General features: G+C 34.0%; 1 protein-coding gene across 1 annotated transcript in view; it reads left to right on the top strand.

Moving 5' to 3' along the window:
• The window catches only part of MNAT1 (MNAT1 component of CDK activating kinase), a 176,047-nt gene that overhangs the window by 74,886 nt on the left and 80,230 nt on the right, over positions 1 to 20,931 (top strand). The window contains exon 6 of the mRNA XM_033109018.1: positions 4,332 to 4,457. Within this exon, the coding sequence (XP_032964909.1) occupies positions 4,332 to 4,457 (126 nt within the window). The remainder of the gene's footprint in view (positions 1 to 4,331; positions 4,458 to 20,931) is intronic.

Genomic DNA, 20,931 nt, shown 5'->3' with positions numbered 1-20,931 from the left:
TAATAGGTTGTTTATATGTTTCTAAGCTTACTGACTAATAAAACATTGTTTTCAGAGCACTTTTCTCATGGTTAATACTGGTTTTCTAATAACTGGCTCATATTCAAGTGTTTCGGCTTCATGCCGAAGTTTATAGTGACTCTGGTTATTCTGTGAGAACTATATTTCATATTTTTGCATGAAAAATAATACATTTGAAAGAAATGGTGGTGTTTTGCAAGTTATTGGTGTTTTCCAGCAATTAGCTTCCTAAGTAGCCAACATTGTCAGATAACAGCAATAATGATAACTAAGGTTTATGACATGTTTTGTAGATTTCACATATTATTTGATGCTTATAACCCAGTTTGATATTGATGAATTCCCAACAAGAAAATCGTCCGCTCCAGGAAGGTCTTTTTGCATTTTCCCCTTTATCTTTCTGTCTGCATAATGAATTTTCATTAAGTGTTAAAACATTTAACTCCTTGGTCTGGTTGATACACGGTTTTTTGTTCTATGATCCAGTAAATGTGTATGTGTATATTTTTCTACTGTGCTTTTGTCCAAAAAGCATTTAAGCCAGCAATCAAGAATAAAAAAAGGAAGCAAGATTACGTAAATTAGAAGTAGATGGGGGAAGTAAAGGAAAGGCAAGGGTAAGGGCATTAATGAGGCTTAGACAGAAAATACTTATCATAAACCCTTCTACTTTGTCTGAGTGGAATGTAGATTTGATTCTAAAAATATGGACAGTGGCATATAAAATAGAATATGGTGTTTTCCTTAGCAATTTCAGTTAATTTTCCTGAAACTATTAAGTGGCAGGTATGGCTTTAACATGTGAAATGATGTGTGTTGTGTTTTACGTTTTTCGTAGACATGTATTTTCTGAAAAATTAAGAACTTTAATACATCAATTAGTAAGTATTGATGTAATTATTTTATTGAAAGTTTCTTTCCTTCATCATTTTATACAAAGAGTGAAACACTTGTCTTTGGTAATGCTTCTTTATGCAATCAGTTGAATTAATTACACATATAGAACTTAGATTAATAAAATGAAAATACACTTCAACATTTTAAAAATGTTTAATCTAATATAAAGAGTTTTTAGATTTTATTTTCAGGTTAGATTTGCACAGCAATTATTCTTACATATTGTTTTAGTCCTCAAAGTACTAAGGTTTTTGCTGCCTCATTGAGCTGCTATTGGCATGAAGCTCCCGTTTAATTCATTGGGGGCATGAAGCAAGATGTGAAACTGCCAATGTTGTACAATGTGTATAATCTGGATTTAATATTGGTTTTTGTCAGGACCCCCCCACTTCCTGTTTTCTTCACCTGCAAGTCATTATGAAACATACTTTCTTCACTGTTTAGATCATGTAACATGGTGGTTTAAATAATCCCTAGCAATTTACTGTATTCATTAGAACAATTAATTACAACAGATTGGTTCAGAATACCAATGAAATTTGAATTTCTGGTTTCCATTTAAAAATTTATTTTTAAAGATTCTTTGTTACTTTAATTTCTGAATTTTTTGTTGTTAAAAAGTTAACATACGTTTAGTCTTTATTGACTAATTGAAAGAATTCGTTAAATTTCTTTTTATCCTTCTGAATTCTTATTTAGGAAGTAAAAGAATACATTGTATTTATTTTTCTATATGTGTTAATGTGTTAGATTTTATAAAAAAGGTAGCATTGGCATTTGTAAATATGTCTAAAAGCTTAAACCTTAGATTGTTCTCTGGATTTGATTTATAATTTAGGCAACAACTACTACTTATTAGAATTTTTTTCTCTCTTTTTTGGTTTTGTTCTTGTGCTAAAAGTCACCTTTTAAACCTTTTATAAAGCATTGGAATTACATTATACTATACTATATGTGACAGGATTTTAATGTTATAGTCTTAATATTTATGGCTTTAGTATTTACCATATTGTTGCCTAAAATGTCCATTTATTTAATCCTAACTGTAAATTCAATTTTTTTAACACTTTGGAAAAAGATTTTAAAACTGGTCCTGACTTAGTAAATATGTTTATATTCCTGTTTGAAAATTCTCTTCAGTTTATGTCTGAAATTTTGTATGGGCTAATATTGCTGTCAAATGCAGTAGCTGATTTTTATTAGAAATATTGTTTGCCAGATGGCTTGCTTAAAGTCAGTTAAAATAATCTTTTAAAAATGGTCATTATGAAGCTTTTAATGAGTATTACAGGCAGTCTTATTAAAATTTCTTCAAGTATTAAACAAGGTACCTTCAGGCAATTAATGTAGGTTAGAGAACCTTTCAAGGTAAAATGGAAAGCTAAGAAGAATGAAATAATTTGAAACGTTGAATCTGCAATTTTATGTATTCCCGAGAGGATGTGTGTTTCTCATAGTTTATTTTACTCTATAGATTTTTTTGTTTTTGTTGTTAGAGCTCCTGCTTAATTATAGTTTAACATTCACAAAGATTTTCAGTCTCCAAAGTTTTGAGTGCTAAAGTGGAATAAAGCAGATTTGAACTAAATTGTATGCCTTAGTATCAAAATTAGTTTTAGATTCCTAGGATGTTTATGTTTATTAAATTTCATCTATTTTACCAAGACATTTTAATAGTTAGGTCCTTTTATGTGAAAGTGAAACCAGGCCAAAGTATTGATTTTTTTTTAAATGAACACATTGTCTTGCTTTTATGCAAGAATTTTTTAAGAGTAAATACCAGGTATCGAAGAGCATTTGAATTCACTTAGAGTAGAAATTGGGAAGCATTGCTTTAACTGTTTAGCCAAGGAAATTTAATTTCTTTTCTGTTTGTTTTTACATATGAAAAGATAGTAATAGCTTTTAAAAAATATTTTGGGCCACAACCCATTTAAAATGTCCTTTAATTTTTCATTTATTATGAAATTCTTAATGGAAATCTAGAATACCTGCAGGAATTCATAGCAGTAGTGTTACTAATTCATTACTGATGCTTTGTTGTAGAATATGAAAGGTACTCAAGTATATTATTAGAGTATATTTCATTTATTCTCCATAAGGTTCTATTTTATAAATAAATTTGTGTCCTGCCATTTAATTTTAAAAGTTTTAATCTCTGCAGGAGCACTTCTATTACAAAGGCTTGAGATACAAATTTATTCTAGTTTAGTTCTATTTAAATAAATTGCTTGTTATTTGAATTCTGTATTTGAACCTTAAAACAATTCCTTTAAATATATTTATTAGCCACATTTGTTCCTAAAAATATTATTATGTTGTTAGATTTGGAAAGAAAAGTACATTCTGTTATGTGTTTCCTTTCATACTATGAAATGTTAATAATGTAGTTTTTTTCAGGATTAAATTCTGGGTAGTTACTATTTTAAAAATCTGTAGGTCATTTGAAGAATATGTTTTTTTTTCATAGGTAACCTTGGTATAGGTGATAGAAATGTGTTTGTACCTTCATTTTTTTAACAGATATAGAAAGTACTGTGTGTGTGTGTGTGTGTGTGTGTGTGTGTGTGTGTGTATGAATGATATCCTTCCTTCCCTCCTGGCCTCCTTCTGCATATGTTTCTGTGTTCTTATTTAACTGACAACTCAGAAGGGAAAAAGTCTGGATATCATTTAGTTTAAACCTTAACTCCACAGCACTTTAAACATGTAAGAGGACTTCATGTTAAACAAGATAAATAACAGCCTACATATAAGAATTAGTTAGTAATTTGCTTGTGTTATTAATATGTGTGTGTGCAGATTTGTGTAAATAGTGGCTCTGATTTAGTATCAATATAGATATTAAAAATGTTTACTATCATTTTGTTAATTTAAAAAATTTAGACTTCATTTTTAAAAATAAGTCAGTAAAAGAGAAAATAAATATACTTTTGGTTGTACTTAACAATCGTTCCATTGTGCAAAACAGAACAAGGATCATTTCCAAACGGCCTCAGGTGAAATCTAATGGGAAACAATTTCAAACTAGTCTGAATTCACTAGTAAAAAGAATGTGTCTTAGATAAACATCTGATCTAAGTTATAGTACTTTGTACTACTCTTTCTGTGATTAGCTTCTAATTTTTTTATTTTAATAAATATGGTGGGCATTGCTAGATGAAATAAGGCCCTATTATATTGTCTTTAATGTGGACTGTGTAAAAATAATTTTTTGCAGGTTTTGATTTATGAGTCTGAAACAGCCTTTTCTTATTATGGAATGTTAAAATTTTTTGTGAAGTGTTCTCCATAAAGTGAATATTTAGGTTGACATCAAATGCTTATAGAAAGGCACAATTTAAAATAAAAGACCTGTTGCTCTTTAGTTTTTTCTTTTTAACTTTCATACTGCACTTTAACTTTTCTTTCAGGAGAGTTCTGATCTCCCCGTTGCACTACTTTTAGCTCAGCATAAAGATAGGTCTACCCAACTGGAAATGCAACTTGAGAAACCTAAACCTATAAAACCAGTGACATTTTCCACAGGCATCAAAATGGTAAGCTGCATTTAAGTTCTTGTTTGAAAAATATATTTCAAGAATTACACTCTATGATTTTATGTTGATTTTACAGATAAACTGAAAGGTTTAGATGTTTAGGAACAGTGTCTGATCTAGACTAGATGTCTAGAAATATGAATATGAATATGTGCAGTGTAAGAGGAAAGGGAAAAGTAATAAATAAATAGTTTTTAATGTATGCAACACAGTTTTGTTGTACATGATAATGGGCTATGTGTTTTCTTATTCTATATAAATTTCTTATGTGTTTTCTTATTCCATATAAATTTTTAAGCTTATAGTGTAGGAAAACATTTCTTAAAAGAAAATGCACACTTCTGGTCTGGTATGGCATGTAAGAAGCTTGGAAGTTGCCACCCCATCGTCACAATAAGTGAAAAGGTGAACACATTGAAAAATCAAAAATTTTTCTTAGCTCTGTAAGTGAAGAGGTCACAAGGCAAATTATTGCCCTTAAAATTGGAGAGACAGACAGAGAATAGAGAGAATCATCACTTACTAGAGCAGCAGCCTTGCTGGGAACTGCTAGTGGTGTAGGGAAACCCGAACTGTAATTGACAAATTGTGGAGGCTCAATGTGGACAACTCTAAGAGTTAAAAACTCCAGAGGAGCCAGTTATTGGAGGGCCCCCACACTTTTGTTTTACTGTTTGCATCTCTACCAGGTTCTTTCATCGACTATCAGAGGAAAATGTCCTTGTGCTTCGGGCAGAAGAAGGGGTAAAAGAACTGTTTTGAAATATGCCAGAGCATTCTATTGTTCTCAAAAAGCCTGCCCTCAGGAGAAACTATTTCACCAGAGCTTAACCTGATGGAGTTTTATCAGAGCCTAACTGACGTGGCTCTCGCTGCTCAAGCCTTCCACATGGGAGAAGGGAAATACACCGCTTCAGCCCACTCTTGCCATCTTGCTCTATGTAAGGGAGGAAGATGGACTGAGAAGTGTTTGTGAAGTTCACAGTCTAGAAGCACAGGCTCTCAAAAAGGCAGACCTAATCATACGACTATAAAATACCACCACCCCCCCACCTTGCCTTACCACCACATCACTAAAGGCTTATTTATCGCAGTTCCCATGACTAACTATCAAGAAATAATTACGAGATATACTAAAAGCAGAAAACACAGTTGGAAGAGACAGAGCAAACATTAGAACCAGGCTTGAATAGGGCAGGGATTTTGGAATTATCAGACTGGGAATTTAAAACAACTTTGATCAGTTTGCTAAGGGCACTAATGGATAAAGTTGAGAACATGCAGGAGCAGATGTGCAATATAAGCAGAAAGATTGAAATTCTAAGAAAGAACCAAAAAGAAACGCTAGAGGGAAAAAAACACCCACTTTAACAGAAATCAAGAATGCCTTTGATGAGCTTATTGGTAGACTGGACACACCTGAGGAAAATATCCTTGAGCAAGAGGAGGTATCAATAGAATCCTTGAAAGTTGAAAACCGAAGAGCAAAAGACTGAAAAAAAAAAAACCCAGAAACGGAACAGAATGTCCAAAGACTGTGGGACAACTACAAAAGGTGTAATATATATGTAACGGGAATACCAGCAAAAGAAGAAAGAGAGAAAGAAACAGAAGAAACATTTGAAACAATAATGATAAAACTTCCCAAAATTAACATTAGACACCATACCAAAGGTCCAGGAAGCTCAAAGAACACCAAGTAGGCTAAATGCCAAAAAAGCCTCACCTATGCATATCATTTTCAAATTATGGAAAATTGAAGGTAAGTAAAAAGTCTGGAAGAAGCTAGAGAAGAAAAAAACACCTTACTTACAGAAGAGCAGAGATAAAAATTGTATCTGGTTTCTCCTCAAACCACGCATCCAAGGAGAGAATGGAGTGAAATATTTAAGGTGTTGAGAGCAAAAAGCCACCAACCTAGAATAATGTACCCTGCAAAATTATCCTTTAAAAGTGAGGGAGAAATAAAGCTCAAACAAAACTGAGGGAATGTTTTTGCTAGTAGACCTTCCTTGCAAAAAGTGGTAAAAGAAGTTCTTTAGAGACAAGGAAAATGATTTAGGTCAGAAACACAGATCTACATAAAGGAAGAGCATCAGAGAAGAAATTAATAAAAGTAAAATAATAACTTATTTTTTTTGTTCTTAATTCATCTAACAGATAACAGTTTGTTTAAAATAATAGCAACACAGTATTTGACTATGCTTATTCATAAGTGATACGAGTGACAATGATAATACATGGGATGGGAGGAAGCAATTAGAATTATTTTGTTGTAAGGTATTCACATTACCCATGTTTCCCTATCCAAATACCCATTCAGCTACTTTTTCTTTCTTCAGTTTTGAGATCATCCATGTTGTTGCATGTATTCATAGTTGTTTCTTTTTGTTGAATAATATACCATTGTATGGATTTCTCAGTTTCTTTATCCAGTCATCAGATGAAAGGACATTTGGGTTGTTTCCCTTTTCTTTACGATTATGAATAAGGCTTCTGTAAACATTTACATACAATTGTGTGTGTACGTAGGTTTTTATTTCCTTTGAGTAAATACTGAGAATGAGATTGGAGATTTATATAAGGGTACGTTTAGCTTTGTAAGAAACTGCCAAATTGTTTTTCAAAGTGCTGTACCAGTTCACGTTCCCACCAACACTGTTCTGCGTCCTTGCCAGCACTCAGTATTATGAGTTTTATAAATATTGTAGGCACTGTAAACAGGTGTGTAGTGACATCTCGTTATCGTTTTAATTTGCATTTCCCTGATGATAATGATGTTGAGCATCTTTTCATGTGCTTATCTGCCATCAGTATTTCATTTTACCATAGCATTTAATCATTAAAAAGCTTTTCAGAAACTGTTGTGACCATATTATTTTCTTCCTTTTTTCCTTCCTCACTTTCTTTTAACCTTTTGTTTTGTGAAATGTAATGTATATGCATAAAAGGGCACAGAACCAAAACATATAGCTCAGTGAATTACCACAACGTAATCGTCTGTGTAGCCATAAGTCAGATGAAAGGAAAAAAAGTATTGTCAATGCTCTAGAAACACTCCTCATGACCTGTCAGCACCCAGTGCATTTTCCCAAAAGTAGTCACTCTTGTCTTTTATGGCAGTTTCTTTCTTGCTCTTATAAATAGCTTTAACATCTAAGCATAGATGCCTTAACCTGATTAATGTTTGTCTCTCCATGTTGTATTTGTGAGATTCATCCACGTTGTTGCATATAGTTATCGATATTTTCATTTTCATTGTTCAATTGGAAGAATATACTGTTGACCATTGAACAGCATGGGTTTGAACTGCACAGGTCCACTTATACGTGGATTTATTTTTTATATGTAGTTTTTTATTAGTTTCAGGTGTACAAATCAATGTAATAGTTAGATATTTACACCCCTCACAAAGTGAGGATTTATGTTTTTCAATAAATACCTGTAGTGTTTTGGATCTGCAGTTGGGGGTCCGCAGATATGGAGGACTGACTATGTGCATTGACTATGCCATTTTACACAGGGGACTGGAGTATTCGTGGATTTTGGTCACTGTGAGTGGCCCTAGAACCAATCCTCCCAGATACCAAGGGACAACTAAATTTGGGGAATCAAAAGTCATACATGGAGACTGCCCAGGGCTCACACTCCTAACCCCCGTGTTCAAGAGTTAATTGTACTGCTATTTATCCATTTTACTGTTAATGGACTTTTTTGTGTTTTTGGTATTATAAATTATGCTAACATTTTTATGTTTCTTGGTGCACATGTACATGCATTTTTTGGTAGCTATTTTTTTATCTAAGAGTAGAGTTACTAGGTCATAGTGAATATGTATGTTCACTTTAGGAGATACTGCCAAATTGTTTTCCAAAGTGGTTTTTACCAATTGTACTTCTACCAGCAGTGTTCTTGTTATTCCACATTCTTGCCAACACTTGTGATTTTCTGTCTTTTCCAGTTTAACCATTCTGGTGGCTATTTAGTAGTGTTTTGTTATTTTAATCTGCATTTTATTTCACTGATCACTAATGAGGTTGAGCATTGTCAAATGCTATTTTTGTGAAATGCTTGTTCAACATTCTTGCTTTTACGTAGGAGTTCTTTCTATGTACTGGATTTAAACCTTTTATTAGTCATATGTGTTGTAAATAAATTTAGTCACATTGTGGCTTCTTTTTTCTACTCTCCTAAGGGTATCTTGATGTCATTATTGTTTTACTTTTCTATTATCCACCTGGGTCTGATTTTTTTTTTTTTTGTATGGTGTGAGGTAGGTGATCCAATTACTTTAATGCATGTTGAGATTCATATAACTTAGTGTGTAATGGAATACTTATTATTATGACAGAATTTAGCACTGTGTTCAGGGCAAGGTAAAATTTCAAATGACAGTTTTAATTTGGATTTATTAATATTATTTACTGAACATGGAGACTGACATAATGTAGATGAAAATCTAAATGCTGTTCAGTGAACCATTTTTTACTGATTTATTTTTCTACTGTTTTTCTGTTTTTCATTCCAGTTATATTTGCTCAATATTATTTCCTCCGTTCTTTTTAATTGGGCTATAATTTGCCCAGCTTTTCTAGTTTCTAAAGATAGAAGCTTAGATTATTGATTTAAGACAGACCTTTCTGATTTTTTGTTATTGATATTTGATGGTATATAGGTTCCTTTAACCATTTCTTTAGTTGCATCTAACACATTTTGATGTGTTGTCTTGATAGTTTGAGCCCTTTGAGAAGCAGTTACCAACATGGGTTTAAATGTGCAAAAATGTAATAGGGAAAATGGCTGTGAGAGAAAATGAGGAGGCAGCTATCGGAGGCTGAGAGAGTCATCAGACTGTGATGTCGTTTTGACCTCAAGTGAAGAAAGAAGAAATATTATGTAGAAGTGTCTCATACTACCGTGTATTTCTAAGGAAAGTTTGGCAAGGCAGCTGGGGAGTCCTTGTGGCAGAGTTTTCTGGCAGAGGAGTCTTGCATCTCTTAAGTAAGGAATTGCCTTGGTATTCTTGCCTCACTCAGTCTTTGGCTAGACGCAGCCTGTGGAAATCATGGACTTGGTGCAAATGTGGAGATGGATTTCAGAGTGCAGCAGGTGGGACTCTGGGTCCATTAGCTTCTGTAGCCGAGAGGTGCGTTCATGTGGCCATCACAGTTGTGTTTTCATTTTTATAGTTCAAATTATTGTGTAATTTTATTTTTGATATCTTGCTTGACTCATGTTATTTAGAAATGTGGTGTTTAATTTCCAAATATTTTTGGGTTTTCCAAATACCTTTTTGCTACTGTTTCTAGTTTAATTCCATTGTAGTGAGAGAACACACCTTGTATGGTTTCAAACATCTTTGATATATTGAGATTTTTTCACTTGCTTGATGATGTTTTTTGTGAATTTGGGAAGAATTTTGTATTCTGCTGTTGGGCAGTATTCTGTGAATGTGAGCTAGGTCAAGTTAATTGATATCGTTAAATCTTCTGTTTCCTTATATTGATTTTCTTTTTGTTCTTTCAGTTACCAAGAAAGCAGTGTTGAAATATCCCATTATAATTATAGATTAAAAAAATCTATTTTGTACTATATATTTTCAAGCTCTGGTTTTAGTTGCATAGACATACAGGATTGTTACAGACTTTTGATACTTGGACATCTTTATTATTATAAATAAACCTCTTTATTCCTGATAATATTTTGTGTTCTAACTACTACTTTTTCTGATGTTAATATAGCCACTCTAGCCTTTTTTGATTAGTGTTTTTATGGTATGAGTTTTTTTCTTAAAGACATAATACATACAATTGGATCTTGCTTTTTCATTAACTCTGACAATCTCCCTTTATTTATTGTTGTAAGGCAGTTATTGATATGGTTGAATGTAAACTTAACTTCATCAAATTTAGAAAATTATTTTTTCACATATTTTTCTATTTCCTCCCTCCCTCCTCTGATTTTAATTATATATGTTATACTGCTTGATATTGTTACATAGTTCATCAGTGCTTTGTTTGTTATTGTTCTAGTCTTATTTTCTTTGTGCTTTAGGTGGCTACTGTTGATGTGCCTTTAAGTTCACTGATCCTTAACTTTGCTAGTGTCTAATCTGCTGTTTATCCCACTTGTTATATTTTTCGTTTTAGGTAGTATGTATTTAAATCTTTACATGCTCCACTTGGGTTTTTTTTACATCTTCATTTCTCTCCTCATCATGTCTGTTTCTTCTCTACTTTCTTGAACATGTAGTATGTATTTAAAATAGCTGCTTTAATGTCCTTGTCTACTAATTTCATCATCTTTGCCACTTCTGCGTCTGCTTCTATTGACTGATTTGTCTTCTCCTGGTGTGGGTCATATATTTCTGCCTTGTTTTTGAATACCTGGTAACTTATAATATTCCATTAAATATTTTCAGACTTTGAGAATGCAATTAGGTTACCTTTAACCTGTTGGGTCCTTACAAGGATTGCTTTTCAGCATTGTTAGAGCATAGAAGAGCAGACTTCAATGTTAGGCTAACTTAGCTCCACTTTCAAGGTGATATCATTTTGAGGACTGTACCTGATGCCCCATGAACTGAGAAACCTTTTTACTTTGTTTATTGAGGATATGAACTGTTCTGGTCTGGTGTGAGCTTTGGGAATTGCTTGACCTGTTGGTTTCCAGTTTATTTTCTTGGCCTTGAGTAGTTTACACTCTCTTATGTGCAGATCATTACCCAGGCAAAAGTTAAGGACATCACTCCAAGACCTCTAGAGCAGAGGTAGGCAAAGTACATCTTGCAGGCCAAGTCCCACCTGCCACCTGTTATTGTAACTAAAGTTTTATTGGAACATAGCCATACTCATTCATTTATGTATTGTCTTTGCTTTCATGTTTTCATTGCAGAGTTGAGTATGTATGACAGAGATCTTATGGTCTGCAAAGCCTAAAATATTTATCTGCCCTTTATAGAAAATGTTTGCTGACCCTTGCTTTAGACTTTTCTCTCTGGGCAGAATTTTCCTCTCTGGTAATTTGCTTTGCAAATTATAGCCACCCTGACAGCCCTGAAGTCTGATCTCAGTCTCCTTGACTCCTAGGCTTTGTTTGGTTCCCCTTCCACGAATCATGACCTGAAAACGAAGCTGAGACAATTTAGGGCTCTCCTCATTTTCTTCCCTTCCCTTGGGGACCACAAGCTGATATTAAGTTTCTGAAAACCATTGATTCGTATATTTTCAGTTTTTTAGTTGATTAGTGTGGGGAATGATTTATCTAGTTCTTGTTATTATAAAATGGTCATACTCGTATATAGGAGAAGCAGTATAATATTTTGAGATTCATTCATGTTGTTTTGTGTATCAGGAATTACTTTATTGATATGTAGTATCCTATTTGTTTGAATATATGAATTTGTGTAGCAATTTTTTTGCTGATCAACACCTGAGCTGTTTGTAGTTTTTGATTGTTATTAATAAAGCTGTTGTGAACTGTCTTGTGTAAGTTATTATATGAAACCATGCTTTAAATTCTCTTAGATAAATATATGAGTGGAATTGCTTGTTTATAGGGTATTTGTTTAATTTTAGAAGAAAATGTCAATTCTTACTCCCATAGCGGTTGTACCAATAATATGAGAGTTTTATACTTTCACCAATAGTATGAGAGTTTTGATTACTTCATTTTTTGGTCATTATTTAGGGCTGTCAACATTTTTAATTTTAGCTACTTTGGTAGGTATTTAATGGTATCTCATTATAATTTCAATTTGTATTTCCTGAGAACTAATGGTCTTGAGCATTTTTTCATTTATTTGTCTTTTTTATATCTCTATTTGTGATGTCTCTCAAATCTTTTGTCCATTTAAAAAACTGGGGTGTTTGTCTTCTTCTTATTAATTTGTAAAAGGTTTTAAAAAACGTTGCATACAAGTCCTTTGTCGGTATCTTTTTTACAAATAATTTCACCCAGTGCATTGCTTACTTTTTCATTTTCCTAATGGTATCTTTTGACGCACCAAAGTTAAAAATTTTTTTTTTTTTTTAGAATGACTTAACTTTTTTTTTCCCCTTTTCTTTTTTATTGGGGAATATTGGGGAGCAGTGTGTTTCTCCAGGGCTCATCAGCTCCAAGTCGTTGTCCTTCATAGTTGTGGAGGGCACAGCTCAGCTCCAAGTCCAGTAGTCGCCGTTTTCAATCTTAGTTGCAGGGGGCGCAGCTCACCATCCCATGCGGGAATTGAACCCGTAACCTTCTTGTTAGAGCTTGCGCTTTAACCAACTGAGCCATCCGACCTCCCCAAAGTTTTTAATTTTTTCTTTCAATTTATTTTTATTAGTTTCAGGTGTACAAAGCAACATGATAGACATTTAAAGCCCTCATAAAGTGATAACCTACCCCCCAACCTACTACCCCTCTGACATCTTATATAGCTGTTACAATACCATTGACTATCTTCTCTATGTTGTACTCTACATCCCATGACTATATATACCTATATATTTAGTTATAGTTGACATTCAATATTATTCTACTTCGGCTATTCAGGTGAATAGTGCACTAGTCAGGAATCTACACAGTCTATGATGTGATCCGCCTGATAAATCCAGTGCCCATCTGGCACCTTATGTGATCTTTACAACATTGTTGATTATATTCCCCATACTGTATTAACTATCAATTTGTATTTCTTAATGCCTTTGCCTTTTTCACCCTGCGCCCAACCCCATTCCCATCTGTCTCCATGATAGATCTAGTACCAGTCTGGCACCATACCTGGTTATTACAATATTATTGACTATATTCGTTATGCTATACTCTTCATCCCCATGACTACTATATAACAACCAATTTGTATTTCTTAATCCCTTCCCCTTTCACCCGTCCTTAACCCTCCTCCCATCTTAAAGAAGTCCCTCTAAGATTCCTTGTAATACTGGTTTGGAGGTGATAAACTCCTTCAGCTTTTTCTTGTCTGGGAAGCTTCTTATCTGTCCTTCAATTCTAAATGACAGTCTTGCTGGGTAGAGCAATCTTGGTTGTGTGTTGTTGCTTTTCATCACTTGGAATGTTTCCTGCCACTCCCTTCTTGCCTGAAAAGTTTCTGTTGAGAAATCAGCTGACAGTCTTATGGGAGATCTCTTGTAGGTAACTAACTGCTTTTCTCTTGCTGCTTTTAAGATTCTCTCTTTATATTTAACCTTTGGCCTTTTAAATATGATGTGTCTTGGTATGGGCCTCTTTGGGTTTATCTTGTTTTGGACTCTGTGCTCCCTGGGGTTATATGTCCATTTACTTCACCAGGTTAGGGAAGCTGTCTGTCATTATTACTTCAAATAGGTTTTCAATTCCTTGCTCACTCTCTTCTTTTCCTGGTACTCCTATAATGTGAATGTTGGTACGCTTGATACTGTCCTAGAGACCCCTTAAGCTCTCCTCAATTTTTTGGATTCTTTTTTCTTTTTGTTGTTCTGGTTGGGTGTTTTCTGCTACCTTATCTTCTACATTGCTGGTTGGCTCCTCTGCTTCATCTAATTTACTGTTGATTCTCGATAATATATTCTTCGTTTCCATTGTTGTAAACTTTATTTTTAACTGGTTCTTTTTTATGGTTTTCATCTCAAGTTTTTATGCTTCCTATCTCTTTGTTGAAGTTCTCCCTAAGATCATTGAGCATTCTTATAACCAGTGTTTGGAACTGCGTCTGATAGATTGCTTATCTCCGTTTTGCTTAGTTCTTTTTCTGGAGCTTTGTTCTGTTCTTTTAGTTGGGACATGTTTCTTTATCTCCCCATTTTGACTGCCTCCCTGTGTTTGTTTCTATGTATTAGATAGGGCTGCTGTGTCTTATGGTCTTAGTTGAGTGGCCTTATGTAGTAGGTGTGCTGTGGGGTTCAGTGGCACAGTCTTTCTTGTCACCTGAGCCACACGCTCCAGGTGTGTCCCTTGTGTGTGTTGTGTGTGCCCTCCTCTTGTAGCTGAGTCTTGGTTGATAACTGCACTTCAATTGAGGGTCTGACTTTTGAGCTCACTAATTGTGAGGACTGGCCTTGACTACAGTGGAAGAGTTGTTATGCAGGGGCTGATCCTTCGGAGTAGGATCTGCCTCAGCAGGACTCTGGTGCCTGCCCAATCTGCCCCTTGGTTGTGTCGTGCTTGGAGGCGGCTGGGTGATTCTCCTACTTGTTTTGAGGCTGGCCACTGGGGGTGCCAGCCCCAGGACCACCTTGGAGAGGATCCACTTTAGGTCTACTTCAGCCACAGTCCGTGCCCCATCCAGGGCCACCTAGCGGGATCCAGAAAGAAATCCGCAGATGGCTGCTGCCCGTGCTGTGCTTGGAAGCGCCTTGAGAGGCCAATCCGTGAACCAAGGCCGGCTGCTGCTAGTGCCGGCTTAGGGCTGCTCAGCCAGAGGTACAGGACATGCTCAAGCCAGGTGCTGCTTGTCTGGGTTCTAGAAACTTTGAGAGACCCTAGGAAAGTCTGCAGTTTGAGCCAAAGCAGGCAGTCTGCACGAAAATGCCACTGGAAGCAGCCTGGGTGTGCCCGAAAGTTGGGCAGGGCCCGGTTTTAAATTACCAGGGTGTTTCGAATGAATGGTGGAGACTCCGATATGGTGGCCACCTGTGTTCACCAGCTGGGAAGGGGGAGTACTCAACAAGGAAACAATGGCCTCCGCCAGCATCCAGGAGAAAGCCACCTCTCCAGTCCCTGTCCCAAACCAGACAACTCAATTCCTCACTATTTGTCCCTGCCGCCTTTCCAGCTGCTGCCCCAGTGCTGGAGCTCAGAGCTAGTGATTCCACTGATGGGGAAGTCTGTGCGCAGTCCCTTTAAGAAGATTGCTTGTGAGTGTAGCTACCCTGTGTCACTCAGTCATAATCTGCACTGGTTTTCACAATAAAAATTTATGGGGTCTTCTCTCCCCAGCACTGGAACCCTGGGCTGGGGTGGGGCTGGGATCTCTTGCTCGTTTAGGGTATAGAAGGGACCCCCCCCACAGCTGAAATAGCCCTGCTGATCTTTAATGGTCACACGCAGGCGTGGGACCCGCCTGTTCTGCGTCTCTGACCTTCCTACCAGTCTGGAGGTGGCTTCTTCTGCAAGTCCTTAGTTGAAAGGCTTTAGTTAAGCTTGATTTTAGGTGATTCTCAATAATGGTTGTTTTGTAGATTAGTTGTAATTTTGATGTGGTTGTGAGAGAAGGTAAACACAGCGTTTACGTACTGTGCCATCTGGGTGGTGCAAAATTTTTAATTATGATGAAGTCTAATTTATGGATTTTTCTTTTAAGGTTATTATTTTTTGTGTCCTATATAGGGAACCTTTTACTTCCCTAAAATTAGAAAGATATTCTCTTGTTTAGAAGCTTTATCGTTTTTGCTTTTATAGATTGCTCCCTGATCCATCTTGGATTAAATTTTTGTGTATGGTATAATGTACGTGTGGAGGTTCATTTTTCTTTGCATATGGACATCCAGTTGTTCCAACATTATTTGTTGAAAAGGCTTTCTTTTTTTCATTGCATTGCTTGCACACATTTGGTGCCTTTGTTTAAAATCAATTGACTGTATGTAAGTGTATGTTAGTCTATTTCGGTTCTCTGTATTTAGTGCCAGTAACTCACTGTCTTGATAACTGTGTGTTAATAACAATTCTTGAAGTCAGGTAGTGTAAGTCTTCCAATTTGTTTTTAAATTCAAAATTGCTTTCTGTATATTCTTCAGAATTTTGGAATCAATTTGTTACTTTTTACAAAAAGTCTTGGTGAGATTATAATTGGGATTCTGTTGGATCTATAGATCAGTTTGGTGGAGAATTGAGATGTTAACAATATTGAGTCTTCTAATATATGAACATGGGCTACCTCTTCATTTGTTAAGGCCTCTTTAACTTATCTTAGCAATGTTTTACAGTTTTTAGTGATTGTTCTTGCATTTATTGTCAAATTTGTTTCCAAGCATTTTATGTTTTTGGGTATTTTCAAGAAATGGTTAATTCAAATTTCATTTTCTCATGTATTTTTAATATTGGTCTTGTATCTTGTGCATGCACTCATTTTTTTACTTATTAGTTTTAGTAGTTGCTTTCAGATGTTTTTAGGCAATCATGTCATCTATATGTAGAAATAATTTTCCATCTATCATTCTACATCTTTTTTTTTTTTTGTCATATTGCAATACCTTGTTCCCTACCTAGAGGGAAATCATTCAGTCTTTCAACACTATATATCATATTACCTATAGGATTTTCATGGATGTCTAGTTTTAGACTGAGGAAAGTTCCTTCTATTTTTTGTGTACTGAAATTTTGAAAATTTATGAGTGGGTGTTTAATTTTGTTAAATGCCATACACTACATCTGTTGAATATGATTTTTCTTTATAGTGGTAATGCAGTGAATTAAATTGATTTATTTTCAAATGTTAAATTCTTTGCACTCCTGTGATAAATCCTACATGGTTATGATATATATGTATTCAATTCACTAGTACTTTTATAAGGGATTTTTGAATCTGTATTTAACAGGGAGATTGGTAGATTGGTGTACAATTTTCTTTGCCTTTGGATGTCTTTGTCTGGGGTATCAGGGTAATACCGGTAATATTTTTACCAGTAATGCTTGCAATGTTCCTGTCAGGGTATTAGGCCTTATTTGGAAGTTAGGGACTCCTGCCCTATTTTTTTCAAAGAGTTTCTATGAAATTGGTGTTATTTATTCCTGTAATGTTTATAGAATTTACTAATGAAACCATTTGGGACTCTAATTTTGTTCATATGTTTGTGTTTGTCAACTCAATTTTTAAAATAGATATGAGCTCTTCAGAATTTCTGTGTTTTCTTTATAAATTGTACTTTTCAAGGAATTTGAGCATTTCATCTAATTTATTATAGTTGTTGACATAAAGTTATAATATTTCCTCAAAGTTCTTTTAATGCCTGTAAGAGTTATAGTGAGGATTATAGTAATAATCCTTTTAAAATTCCCAGTATTCTCTCTTATCTTGATCATTCTAGCTAGAGTTTTTTTTTAATTTTTAAAAAATTAAATTTATTGAAGTGACCATGGTGAGTAAAATTACATAGGTTTCAAGTGTACAATTTATAAATCATCTGTATATTTCATTGTGTGTTCACCACCCAAAGTCAATTCTTCTTTCATCACCATATATTTGACCCTTTTATCCCCCTCATCCTCTGGTAGCCATTAAACTGTTGTCTGTAGAGGTTGTTGATTTTAGTCAATGAGCCATTTTTATCTTTAACAGGGTTATTAATGTATAATTTACATACAATAAAATTTACCTATATTAAGTGTAAAATTTAGTGATTTTTAGTGCTATTGGATAGACATGCAGCCACAATCCAGTTTTAGAATACTTTATCACCTTAAAGTATTCCTGTGACAGTTTGCAGTTAATTCCTTCTCCCACTCCCAGGCGACTACTCATCTACTTTCTGTCTCTGTAAAGTGACTTTTTTTGGCACATTTTCTGTAAATGGAATTATACAATATGTAGTTTTTTGGGTCTAGCTTCCTTAACTTAGCATAGTTTTTTATGCTTCATCCATGTTATAGTAGGCTTTATCTGGCTTTAGTAACAGGGTAATATTGACCTCATAGAATGCGTTGGAGAATATTTCCATCTTCTCTGTTTTCTGGGAGAGTTTGTAATTGGCATTATTTCTTTTTTAACTATTTGGTAGATTTGACCAGTGAAGTCATATGACTTTGACTTTTCTTGGTGGCTTTCTAAATGCTTTTTCAATTTCTTTGCTTGGTATAGGTCTATTCAGACCTCTTCTTTTTCTTTTCTGTTTCCTTCCTCTCTCCCTTCCTCTCTTCCTCCCTTTCTCTTATTCCCTTTGTCCCTTCAATAATTTGAGTCTTCCTAGAAATTGGTGTTTCAGCTAAGTTGAACTTCTATAGGATTAGGAGGATGTCTCCTTTCATTTCTCATTTTTGTATTTTGTGTCTTCTCTCTTTTTTCCTTGATTAGTCAAGCTAACTGAGATAATTTTGTTTTCTTTTCAAACAACCAACTTTGTTTTATTGATTTTGTGTATTGTTTTTTTGATTTCTATTTTATTGATTTCCATTCTAATATTTATTAATATCTTTTCTTCTGCTTACTTGGGGTTTACTTTGCTCTTTTTTTCTTTTAGTTTCTTAAGGTGGAAACTTGGGTTATTTATTTGAGATCTTTCTTCTTTTCTACTTTGGGCATTTAAGGCTATAAATTCCTCTATGTACTGTTTTAGTTGCACTAATATGTTGTGTTTTCATTTTTATACAGTTGAAAATAGTTTCTAATTTCTTCTTTGACGTGGGTTATTTAGAAGTGTGTTCTTTAATTTCCAAATATTTGTGGATTTCCCAAATTTTCTTCATTGTTGATTTCTAATATAAGTCTGTTGTGGTCAAGAACATACATTGTATGTCCATTACTTTTAAATTTATTGATACTTATATTTTGGCCTAATATATTCTCTGTTGTGGAGAATGTTCCATATGTACTTGAAACTAATGTGTATCCTGTTGTTGTTGGATAGAGTGTTAGATATTAGTTACATCATGTTGGTTGATTGATAGTGCTGTTGAAATCTATATCCTTACTGATTTTCTGTGTAGTTTGCCTGTCAGTTACTGAGAGTGGAATATTAAAATCTCTATTATTGTCTAATTGTCTTTCTTCAGTTGTGTTCATTTTTGCTTCATTTATTTTGGGGCTCCTTTGTTCGGTCTATGTATATATTTATAATTGTTTTAACTTCTTGATGAATTAACCCTTTTATCATTATGAAATATTTTTCTTTGTCTCTTGTAACAATTTTGGTTTTTAAGCCTATTTTATCTTTAACATAGCCATTCTCACTCTCTCATGGTTATTGTTTACATAGTTTATCTTGTTCCACACTTTTGCTTTCAGTCTCCTTTATGTCTTTGATTCTGATGTGTTTCTCTTGTAGACAGCTTATAGTTGGATCTTATTTTCCCAGTCTAACAGTCTTTGCCTTTTGACTGATGTGTTTAACCCATTTGCACTTAATGTAATTCTTGATACGGTTTGATTTATGTCAGCCATTTTGAGATTTGTTTCCTTTATGTTTCATGGTTCTTTTTATTCTTTTATTGCCTTCTTTTGTGTTAAATAGATATTTTTCTGGTACACATATTAATTCCTTTTTTTTTACTATGTATATTTTTGAGTGGTTACAGTATGCATCTTAATTTACTACAAGCTACTTCATATTAATACTAATTTGATACCAGTAATATAGAATCCTTGATTCAGAATATCTCCATTTTGTTTTCCTCTTGTATGCTATTATTGTCATATATATTATATTTTGTACATTATAAGCCCAACCATACAGTTTTATTAGTTTTCTTGCAGTTATTTTGAAAATCGGTTAAAAGAAGATAAGAGGAAGAAATGTTTTTATCAAGTCTTTTGTATTTACCTGTGTAAAATAACCTTTTCAGTGTTCTTTATTCTTTGTGAGAAATGCCTGAAGGATTTCTTTAGTATTGTTTTTTCTTTGTAATGCATATCTTCTAGAAACAGATTAATCAGTCTTTGTTTATCTAGGAATGTTTTCATTTTGCCTCCGTTGTATTGGATAATTTAATTGGATAAAGGATTCTTGGTTGACAGTATTTTTTTTTAGCACATGGAATAAATCATCCCACTACATTTTGACTTCTGGGCTTTCTGATGAGATAGCAGTTGTTAATTTTATTGGGGTTCTCTTGTGTATCAGGAGCCATTTGTCTTTTGCTACTTTCAAGATTTTTTCTTTGTCTTTTTGCATTTTTAGGGCCCATTAGGGCTTTAACTTACTTAATTTTGTCTCCCTTTTAGTTTTTTTAAAGAGGTATATTTTAAAGGAAATTTTCATAGATTTATATTGTGTTTTAAAATACTTACAGCCTAAACTCATTTTTTATATGTTTGCCTTTTCCCTCAAGTTTTTACAGCCTTGTAATTCAATAATAGCTATTTGAGGAGGAGCTACCTAAGCATCTTTGCTAATGAGAAATGTTAATAGTGTTTAGTTTTATTTCATGTTGTGGCATTATGTACTATTGCTTTCAGATATTTTTCTTGCTTTATGAGATTTTGCACTCATATATACTTATTTTCTGTATATTTGTCAGCTAAAACACATGTATTAAAATAAAGCTTATGGGAATAAAAGTTTAACTTTTCTTAAGGAATATATATGATCTTAATGTATTTTACTTTGGATGAATATTAAATGAAAGTCTTTAAGACTAAGTAAAACATGCTGTAGTATATTTAGTATTTGCATTGGGGCATGTATTAGTTTCTTTAGGAGTTTATGTCCGTAAATATTTAGCTCTGGACTGTGTCATTGTCAAGTAACATCTGGGACTAGAGCTCCCAACTAGGTATCTAATTTTGCTAGCTTATTCTTTTAGAAGTGTTACTATGAGCAATAGGCAGGCAACAGAAAGAAAG

This window comes from Rhinolophus ferrumequinum, chromosome 6 (assembly GCF_004115265.2).
Source record: "Rhinolophus ferrumequinum isolate MPI-CBG mRhiFer1 chromosome 6, mRhiFer1_v1.p, whole genome shotgun sequence".
Lineage (NCBI taxonomy): Eukaryota > Metazoa > Chordata > Mammalia > Chiroptera > Rhinolophidae > Rhinolophus > Rhinolophus ferrumequinum.
The sequence above is the reverse complement of the archived record's forward strand: the minus strand, read 5'-3'. Positions and strand labels throughout refer to the sequence as shown.